Source organism: Pundamilia nyererei, unplaced genomic scaffold (assembly GCF_000239375.1).
Source record: "Pundamilia nyererei isolate P.nyererei 1_Seehausen unplaced genomic scaffold, PunNye1.0 scaffold00042, whole genome shotgun sequence".
Classification (NCBI taxonomy): Eukaryota; Metazoa; Chordata; class Actinopteri; order Cichliformes; family Cichlidae; genus Pundamilia; species Pundamilia nyererei.
In genome coordinates, this window is record NW_005187443.1 from 333,182 (window position 1) to 344,139 (window position 10,958).

At 40.5% G+C, this 10,958-nt stretch overlaps 1 protein-coding gene across 1 annotated transcript in view; it reads left to right on the forward strand.

Moving 5' to 3' along the window:
• The window catches only part of suclg2 (succinate-CoA ligase GDP-forming subunit beta), a 99,310-nt gene that overhangs the window by 36,940 nt on the left and 51,412 nt on the right, over positions 1-10,958 (forward strand). Inside the window, exons 3-7 of the mRNA XM_005731194.1 lie at positions 2,006-2,105; positions 3,170-3,260; positions 4,854-5,006; positions 7,091-7,180; positions 9,073-9,169. Of these exons, the coding sequence (XP_005731251.1) occupies positions 2,006-2,105; positions 3,170-3,260; positions 4,854-5,006; positions 7,091-7,180; positions 9,073-9,169 (531 nt within the window). The remainder of the gene's footprint in view (positions 1-2,005; positions 2,106-3,169; positions 3,261-4,853; positions 5,007-7,090; positions 7,181-9,072; positions 9,170-10,958) is intronic.

The following is a 10,958-nucleotide window of genomic DNA, read 5'->3' on the forward strand; positions in this document are numbered from 1 at the left end:
TTTCTCCTTCTTTTTGTTTTAAACTGCAGCAACAGTGAACATGGAAAACATTTTTAGCCCCTCCAGCTTCACCAGGTCCTCGATCTATTCCACCCTTCCCTTAGACGTCAAGAGTTTTTATTTTTTTAAATGCCATCAAGGGAGGAGCCAAGGTCAAGGTGTCTTCTTAACCACGTTTCTACGCCCCCTCCACCCACTTCCCAACGTGCTGGCAGCTACCTGTCAAAGGTTGAACTCTCCCCACCTAGATAATAATAACCTAACTGTAGACCATCTTTCATCAAGTGTCCTCTGATCCATTTGAATAGTGCGGGATTGTGGGTAAGATGCGGAAGAGAGAGCTCAGAGACGACCTCCTGGTGCGCCTGCTTGGAAGGTGGCAGTGACAGCGAAGGGGATGCTGGGTGGTTAAGTAATTAGGGCAAGGTCATGTTTCCAAACTTCCAAGACTTCCAATGCTTTACCAAGTTTTTATTTTCCTTCTTCCTTATGTGGATCTTTTAATTCTTAAATTTATTATAATGGCAATCACCCCAGAAATGGTAATCTTCTGTCAGTGTGTCCACCACTTTAGCTTATATGTCTTTTGAAATTCAGTCACCTGAAATTTGTAGACATTTCTGTTCTTCAGAAGCTCTCCTGTACTGTTTTAGCATAGCCACCAGGATTTTGACTTCTTTGGGAAAGTAGTTCCACTAATACTCTGATAACTCCAAAATGATCATCACAGTTATTTTGATCAGTACTGAGATCGCAGTTAGTGGCTCTACATTGTGTAGTGCTTTATACTTCCGCCCAACAGCAGAAGCTCCCTGGTTAAAATCCCAGCAGGAGACACAAATTCCAGGGAGATTTTATCAGGAAGGGCGTCTAATGTTAAATAAATAAATATCTGCCAAATCAAATGTGAAGCTACCGGCTGTGGCGACCCCTTTTTGAATAAGAGAGCAGCTGAAGGGAGCTTTATTGACATTATGATTAAGCATGGAGCTTAGTGACAAAAATGCTTTGTAAGTATAACACTGCTTTTTCATCCAGGTTGTGTTCCTGCTAATGTCCCTTCATATTGTTCGTATTTACCATTTTCAGCAGCTGAGACAGATGTTTGCTTTTTTTTTTTCACATTAGTTTCGTATTTCTTTGACCTTTGAGCTAACACCAGCATCAGGTCAGAGGTTTTTATTTTCCTTTGCTTTTTATTTATTTAAAAAATGCATTTCAGAGATCCAGTTTACCTCAGTGAGTGAACAGGTGATCATATGCCACAAGGCTATAGTGCAGCAGCCCAGGTTCAAGCTGACCTGTGTCTCCTTCTCTCTCTTCTGTCTCCCCACTTTTTTGTCTGTTTTCACTGCTGTACTATCAAATAAAGGTTAAAATGCCCCAAAAAATAATCTTTAAAAGATGCATTTATGCTGTTGACAAGTTAAACCACCTGTACTTTTTCTTTAAAAAACATTAATTAATGGACTTAAGTGTCCATTGATAAAACTGGTATGTTCTTTACTGGACTATAAACAGATGAATGCCTCATTGGGAGCCCTTAGATCTGGAATGCACTATAATTGGTGTTTAAGGAAGTCTTATCTGAAATGTATATGAAAGGATGTTGTCCACGAGTCCTGTTGGGTTGGTGGGAAGGTTAAGACCTGTCACTGTCTGAGCCAAGAAGAATAACATTAGGTTACAAAAGATATTTATTTTCCACCATCCGGCTGTCTGTAGACTTAATAGAGTTAACTTTGTGATGCATTACAACAGGACCTTAGTATAAACTAAAGTCAAAGTCTTGCAGATGATCACTCTGCTAAGGAATGTTAGCCAGCCTTCTGTTTTCTTCCTCCCTCCTTCCTTCCTTCAATCATATGGACAAATAATTGACAGGCTCAAGGGTGCGTTCAAGGGCATGAGCTTATATCTTAAGTGCTCCGTCTGACTTTCTCTTCTCCTCCTTTTGTCTCGTTCCCTCTCTCTATCTCTCTGTATGTCTCACTCTGTTGTTCAGATGCCAAAGAGATCGTGCTGAAAGCTCAGATTCTGGCCGGGGGCAGAGGCAAGGGTGTGTTCGACAGCGGCCTTAAAGGTGGAGTGCACTTAACGAAGGAGTAAGTATGCCCCTACGTGCATTTCACACTGTGAGTTACTGTAGGAAATAGATTGATGTTATTTTCTCCAACAACAGCGGCTTTTACAGCGAGGAGGCTCAAAGAGCTTTCTGAAGATGCTCCCTAGGCACAAAGACACAGTCAGGATTACTCGGGCTGCAAATAAACATTTTTCTTTCTTCCACTGTCTCGTTTTCGAACAACTACCCTCAATTAAATGTTGAAAAAGGGGCTTTAAGGTCGACTGAAGCATTACTCACCCCATTTTCAGTTTCCCCGCTCGGGTTTATTGGGTTTTGTGCTACTATTTTGTTCCTGCTCAGAGTTGCGAAGTGTGATGGATGTATTTCTTCAATGAGGGCTCACTCTGAAATCTTATGCATTTTTCAAAAGGCTAAACAAATCTTAAAAGAGCTTTACTTTGCTCAGGAACTGCATTTCCCTCCACCAAGTTTCCCCCGTATAAAATACATAAATAAAAAAATAAAAAATGCTGTCTTCTTAGTAAAGGTAGCTACAACTTGCTGCCACCGCAAAGGCAGAAAGGTGATTTATGACAATTGTCCCAAGCATGTATCATCATCACCCTACTTCGGGGTTCGGAAAGGCCGGAAACTTTTTCAAAGTGAGATACAGTGAAGTTCATCGTCCCCAGACAGTGACATGAGTGCACAGTTCACCTTCCTCTCATCTATCAAAGGATGAGTACAACCCCGAGCTTCATTTGTATTCACTTGCAAAAGCAGAGCAGGCTAACAGAAGCAGCCTCAGCATGCGTGCTGCTTTTAAATGGAGAGAAAATGCGGAGTTTGAGTCACAGCAGTGTGCACGTGTACCCAAAAGCTGTCCTTCATCAGAATATTTTGGACTAATACCGAGAAAGTGCTGAGACATATTTCTTTTCAACCGAACAAAGTTATTGAGAGGGGAAGAAATGCGCTTTCATCTGTAGACCCCTCCTGCTTTTTCCACCTTTATTTTAGAAGTCTTTTATTTTTTGGCTTCATGATAAAGATTTATTTCAAAGAAGTGATATTGTTTGACCTACAACCTCTGTCCTTTAGCCCCGCTGTCGTTGGTGAGCTGGCCAATAAGATGCTGGGTTTCAACCTGACTACTAAGCAGACACCAAAAGAGGGAGTGAAAGTGAAAACGGTGAGCCACTGCAGAGACAGAGGGAAGGAAAAGATCTCTACCCTCGCTATCTTTTCTTGCCTTTTTTTGACCTCATTTCAAGTCATTTTGAGTCCAGTAATTAATTTCTGTCATATTAATATCAGTTTTGCTGTTGTTGTTTTGTGCTCAGTTTTAATAGTAGCTAGCCCCCGATGTTTACTTTTGGGTTGCACTAGCTGGTGTTATGGCTCATTGCATAAATTGAACAGAACCCACTGTGAATTTAAAGTGTCTGGTAAACAACTGTTTCTGTGCGCCACTAACAAGCAGGAATACTATTTTCTCTGCTCGCATGCTGCATGTCGTCCCCCCTGAAAACAGACGTTTTCCAGGTGACGAAGCCGTCTCAGTCTGTGGCTTGTTTGTGTGTCCTGCTGCCTTCCTCTTTGTCTCTCCTCATCTCTGTTTCTGTTTCCCCTGTAAAGTTTACGTTGAATCAAATGAGCATCACACATCATTTTTATTGACGGCGGCTACAGAAAATTCAACAAGCTCAGAGTTAACTCGCTGTCTGAGGCAGAAGGCAAAGGCGGATAAAAGACACAAACATATGGCCAAAACCTGGATTAGATCTGACTGAGAAGAGAAGTGAAAACCAATTGGACATCTACAATCATTGTCTTACCAAGAAAATCTCACACAGCACAGAAATCTGACGTGGCAAAGAGCCGCCTAACGGCTCGAGTACAATAACGGTGTAGTCAGAACCCGGCGTTTCCGATGACAGCCAGAGCTCAGCTGTCAACCTGCCAATGGGAGCACACACCAACGCTCAACCCGTCCTACAACACAGATAAGGGGCAGCACTCGTGTATCTGTGTGGATTTTCACTCTCATAGCTCTGAATGAGAGATGAGGAAACAAGGCGGGACAGGTGAGCGAGGCAGAGAAAGATAGAAATAGACTGTGGAGAAAAGAATATGTTTAGTTTGAGAGAAGAAACTGGTATAAGTCAAACGACAGGCAACTTAAAAGGTTGTTTGAGTGAGTGGGGAAAACAACTTTCGGACAAGAAGATAGGAGCGCTGTCTGTTAACACGGAGCGCAGAAAAGCCGATCCATCCTCATTCACTGGGCGATAAGGTGGAAGCAGAACATAAGGGCTGTGCATGTTCAAACAAACACCCCTTCCACCAAACCTGCACCCCATTAACCACCACAGAACTGATAGTTTCCTGTCAAGTCTTTTTTCCTTTCCTTTTCAAATGGGCTTCTTGCTTGCTTCCTCCTGCCTCTCTTTCTGAATGAACACACAATCCCTCTCTATTTGCCTCTGTTTCTTTTATTCATAACAGATGACATTTCCTCAGAGCTGTTGCACGTAGATTGTGCCAATCTCTGCACTCTGCTTATGTTCTTGTTTTGTACAGCTAGTTGTAAATGTGTTACTTTTAAAAGATAAAGTTAAACATTTTCGGAGTTTTTGTAAATACTGGTCGGAATAAAGGGGAACACAAATGACTTATTTCCCTTTTTTTCCCCTTAATAATAATGTTTTCTTAGTGATGTCAGATCAGTAGCATAGCTACCTTCTTCTATCCAGCCCCTCTGTTTGTGCTTTGCAATGTGCAGGTGATGGTTGCTGAGGCCCTGGATATTACCAGGGAGACATATTTTGCCATCCTAATGGACCGCTCCTTCAATGGTCCTGTCATGGTAGGAAGCCCCCAGGGAGGTATGGATATCGAGGAGGTGGCTGCCAGCACCCCAGAACTCATCTTTAAGGTATAACATTTCTGCTTTTCAGTCATTTCTAAGTTGTCAGTGATTACCAGCTACAAGAATAAGAAAGAGGGGGGAAAAAACTTGAGAGCAGTCCAAACTTCCTTGAATTAGACATCTTACCATGATGCTTGTTCTTTACTGGCACAGTGGAGCTCTTTATAATCCCCTCACCATCTTACTTTAAAACTGATAAAGGTTTTTGTGGGGGGGGTGTTGAAATCATACCGAGTTTCCAGATGGAAGCTGGGATCTGTTCGCGCACACACAGCAGAAGCTGAACACGGCACACGCATACAGGAACACACTGGAGTTTAACATGTGCAAACACACACAGCCTTCGATGTTTTCTTTTGCCATTAATGAGATTTTATTTACAGCTTCTCGACAGCACGGCCTCATCGTCGTTAGCAGATGTAACCTTGAAGCGTTTACAGATGGCTACCTCCAAAGGTTATATACGTGTATCTTATTTTGCTAATGTGCGTTGTGAAACATCAAGCTGAGACAATTACGTTACATTAACTTCACCAAAGACTGTAGAGTTTCTATAAATGAGAAATGTGTGGTTTTACTATCAAACAAAATGATTAAAATAGTTATTGTCCAGCCCTGTTTGGTGCTACAGACTGTCTGTACAGATGGATGAGATGTCACCAATAGGTGAAGCAGTAATGATGTTGTAACTAGGAGATGGGCAGTGAAGATTAGGCTGCTGAAGTCATGTTTCCTACCAGATGAAATGCAAACACTTGGGTTTTGCTGAAGGATGATGGTGTCAAAGTGAGCACCATCAAGTTGATTTTTTAAAAAATAAAAACCTAATTTCCACATTGATACATGAAATTATCATTACTATGAGATTCATAATAAACTGAATCTGCTTCACTACAGTTTGATTTTGCACTTCCACATCTAACCAGCACTTGGAACACAGACGTGCCTCCACAGGAGCGTGCACACAGGTTCATGCCCGGACTTTTGCACTGCTTTGAAATGGATGTGTCTGCGGAGCAGTGACACTGATCCATCATCATCAAAAGAGAGAAAACAGGAGGATATATTAGGCTGCCAGGCTGACTTTTTGTCCTCCTTTATCCTGGAGCTTAATGTGACTGCAGTTTCTTTATATATGGTCTCCTTAACTTTTTGTTTCCCCGCGGGGGTTTCTGTCAGTGAAGAACGTGCATAGGAATAGTTGGTGAAAAGTGCAGAAGAAGCAGGTGAGATATTTTAAATGGAATAAAACTGTAGGTGTGAGGTAAATAAGTAAAAGAGCCAGCAAGTCTTATTTATATATGTTCAGCTTCTAATCAGCCACCGTTTCTCTCTGAACCATGTGCTTTTTTGGGTCACACACTCTGCTTTATGGAGGACGGATAACCTCCTCTGCCAACAATGATGCTATCAGTCATCAGCAGTGCTAAAGGGGGAGGATAGAACGATTTGAATATGGAGCCAATTGCCCAATCCTAATAAACACACATGCCCAGAACTTCCCACAGATCAGTCGATGCATTATGCATAAATTACCTGCATGTTATAAAAACCCGGTGGAATGTGGGTAAAGGATCTAAAAGGATAGATCTGGATCACTTTCTTTAATTTTGCAAACTGGCATTGGTCTTGGTGATGGATATGCTCCCTGAAATTTTATTATGTTACACCATGTTACTGTACTCCTGCTTTGTGCAAGCTATAACTCTGGTGTCTGATTCTGGTTTTGTACAGTTTACGTCTTTTGTGGTCTACAAAGGAAAATGAATGACATGGTTTAGGAAAGAAACAGTTCGTACATGTGCAGATGCTCCACTAGTACCTCAGGGACTGCTTCAGCTACTACAAATAAGCACTCATTAATAAGATAATCATAAGCATTTATAAAAGTTTGATGAGTGTGATGAGCACTTTTAGATATATTTTTGGGAGGTATTGTGATCATCTATTGCTGTTAGAGAGTTGGTCCATTCTGTGTATGATTATCAGAAATATATTGCATAGTTTATTTAGGATATAGCCTAATGTTTACTTCTTGTCTTCATTTGTTTGTCTTCCTCTGTCTTGCATATTCTCTACAAATCTACCAGGAAGCCATAGATATCTTTGAAGGTGTGAGAGACGACCAGGCACTTCGCATGGCAGCTAATTTGGGTTTCAAAGGAGCTCTGCAGAGACAGGTAATGGGCCCATGGAAGGCTTTAAAGTCACAAAGAAGGATCAGTGATTCTGACATTCATATATATGTAGGCAGGCAGATGCTTGCCCAGTCATAAATAGGCCATACTTTGGCTATTATTAGTTTTCCAGAGGCAAGTTGTGAAGTGTCATTATACTATGCTGACTTGCCAGGTGGTCTGTTGTCATACTTGGCAGTGAGGCACAGCACTGTGCCAGGCTTAGGGAGCTTACAGTACTAACGATATCATTATTTGGTAGAACATGGCACACACTGATTTTGTGAGTGAATCATGCGTTAGCCACTAAAACTCATCTCAGTGGGCCAGTTATGATTTTGAGGACAGCGAAACAAACATTTTCTCTCCTCTCCCCAAAGTTTTGAGTCATGTTCAGGCATTTGCTCTGAAAATAAAGCTGAGGAAGAATAGCACAGCAGTAGGCCAAGCTCACAGTCTGAATAAAATGTGTGCTCGGTTAAGATTACTTTAGATCTTTTTTTTTTTTTGCCTCTTAGTATTAAACCCTATTTTTATGGCAAAATTTCAAGTATTTATTTCTGGGCAAATTTACACAAATTTTAATTTTTATTCAGATTTTCTATGTGTTGTTTCACATTTGCCGTCACGAGCACTGGAAAAAACAGTTAACTTCTCGTTTGTGTGATTGCTATTGTTAGTAAATCCATGCAGGCTGTTGCCCATATACAGTATAAAAAAAGGCTGAATTGTGTCTGTGGGTTAACGGCACCTTGCCGGGGAGGTGACAGGTGTGTTTACAGTGTCTGTGAGCTATGAAAGGCTTCACAGTGTGGGCCTAAAGCCACACAGCAGACAGACTTTCAGCCTTGCATGCCATGTCAAGAATGTAAGCCGACGTCACAGCTTTGTGCTGGAAAAGGACAGAAAATCTGCAAGTCATGTTTCCATCACTGCAGATTGAAGGCAGAGCCGATAAATACCCAGAAACGCCGTCAAGCAGACTAGAGTCATTTGACCGATGATAAATGCAGCTGTACCCTTTCCCGCTGTAGAGAAAAGTCAGATGTTTGTCCAGTATAAAAAGGGCTTAATTTGTTTTCTTTTGCACAAGCTCTGACTGGCATGAGAAATCAGATAACTCAAATCCTAGCACACAGAATAATGAAATATATAAATTACAAAAAAAGTAAAAATCAAATCTGCCTTTGTGAAGCAAACTTGATTTGATGACATTTTTATTGCATCCTTTTTTATGGCCTGTTTTTGCTGGATACTGAAAGGAAATTGATTTTAAACAGGGAATGGGAGAAATAGAAAATTATTGGTTAATTGTGTGCATTGTTAGTGCGCTTCTCCTTGGTTGCTGTTTGTCAGTTGCCAAGCTGTTTAATTCAGACATAATTACAGCATTTCTAAAATACCTTTACTGTTTTGAAGGAGCTGTGTGGCGACGGGAGCTTTGTGCAGATACAATTTTTTTGCGCGTCTGTCTGCACTGTCAGACTGCCTTTGTCACTAAAGAAGCAAAGCTATAGAGAATTAAAAAGAGGTTCCTTTTAAAAGGAGGATTTCATTGATAATGTTTAAGTGCAGTCGTGTTTAATATCCCGTATTCTCACTGACAACATTTGTTTTCCACATTGTAAATATCAGTTGTTTTAAATGCAAAAGGCACATTAGCAAAACAGGTATGCATCGATACTACATGTATGTGCAATCAAGTGAAAGGTGTGCTAACACCAGGTAATTTAACTTTGCCTTCCTTACACATTAATGCCATAAAAAGACACGGTGATGTTGAAGGTGATTTGCCATGTTTTATGTAGCCTGTGTGGGAGGCTGAGCAGCCTTGTCAGGGCTGACTACTCAGAGCCGAACCATCAGGTAATTACTGTCCTCTGTGGACCTCACAGGCAGCAGATCAGATTAAGAGGCTCTATGATCTGTTCCTGAAAGTCGACGCCACTCAAGTTGAAGTCAATCCTCTCGGAGAGACTCCCGAAGGACAAGGTACTTTGTATCATTTTTTAAAAACATACTTGCCTGTATGTTTGTTTGTTTCATGTGTGTCTTTGGATGTGTGCTGTCCTGCTGTCTGTAATTTCTATTAAACATTTTAAACGCAGAACTCAGCATTTCAGCATCACGATGCTGCCACATATTAATCACCGACTGCGAGACAGAGGCAGCACTTCGCTCCTCTGGTCTAAATGCATTTCAGAATGTGAAGTGTACTGTAATTGCAACACACTGACATCAGCTTCTTGTCAGCATGACTTTGTCTGGATCAAAATCCAAATGGCTTCAGGGAGCAGAGCTTTCCATATTCACAGCATGTTCATGTTTGTTGATGTTTCCTAGTTGCTGATGATTAACTGAAGGCATATAATCTATCATCAGCAAGTAATGAGGGACTACGAATAGCAGCAGCGGCAGCTTCAGACGCAGCCTTTTAATTTATGGTCGGCGAAGATTAACCACTTTGAGATGTTCTGTGAAACTCTTATTGGCTCTGAGTGGAGCATTAATGAAATAAAGTATCATAATTAAAAATATATTGACATATGTAACTTTGCATGACCGTTTGTAGTTTTTGAATTGATCAGCGTTTATTTCATATTTATTATTTTCATATTTATTTCATATTTTGCATGCGCACAAGATGTTCTGTGTAATCCCAGCAAATCTTTATAGGAAAGCTAACAACAAATAATGCTGTTTATATTTATAAATATATCAAGTATAAATGTTAAGATTTCCAAAATAATAGGAAGAAATAGCAGTTCCCAAGTTAAAAACTTTGCATCGGGGAATGCCCCTTAAGCACTGTAAAAAACACAAAAACAATTTAATTTATCATACTGTTCACTTGTTCTATTCTCAAAGGAATTATTTTCCATAATTGTGTCGTTGTAAACTGGCCTTATTCCAAATGCATGTGCTCAGCCAAAAGTACTTAACTTGGAATATGTCTGTAAGTGTCTCTGAATGGATGAAAGGGAGATTATTAAAAGGTTGAGCAATTATCATCTTCACTCGACAATGTTTATTGGAGTGAAGCTTAGCCTATTACACGCTCAGTCTATTGAAATTAACTTTCAGTAATTATATTCAAGATAAATTTATTGTGTCGTCAAGCAATAAATATTGTCTCTTAACTCTTTGTACTTCATGTATAAATGATCAGATGAGACACATGAGCCAAATGACAAACTGTAAAATAGTAATGCTAATTTTCTAAGAAACAAGCAATGATTAAGGTGTTGGCCTTGATCAACATGTCTGACTTTGTGCTGCTGCAGAAGTAGTTACGGCTGCCACGATTAGTCGACTAGTCACGATTACATCGACTATCAAAATCGTCAACGACTGATTTAAGTCGACGCGTCGTTTGAAGCTTTGTAAGATCCCAAAAGACGCAGGAATGAGTAGTAGGATTTAAGAGTGTAATAACGGACTGAAACAGAAGATGGCAGCACTGCATGTACAAGGATGCCAGCTGCCGTTAAACCCCGAAGAAGAAGAAGAAGAAGCTGTGTCCCAGACAGTGTTGCCAACTTAGTGACTTTGTCGCTATATTTAGCGAGTTTTCAGACCCCTTAGCGACTTTTTTTCTAAAAAAAAAAAAATCGCTAAAAAAAGACGTGAAAGCGTGTATCGCTTTTACTCTCAACAAGCAGCGGGTGCTGTAACGCAGTCAGTTCTTCTTTTACTCTTTTACTCTTATGCTGTTTTGTGGATCACAAGGTTTAAAACTACTTATAAACACACACACAAAGTAACTCCGCCAGAGTGCCTA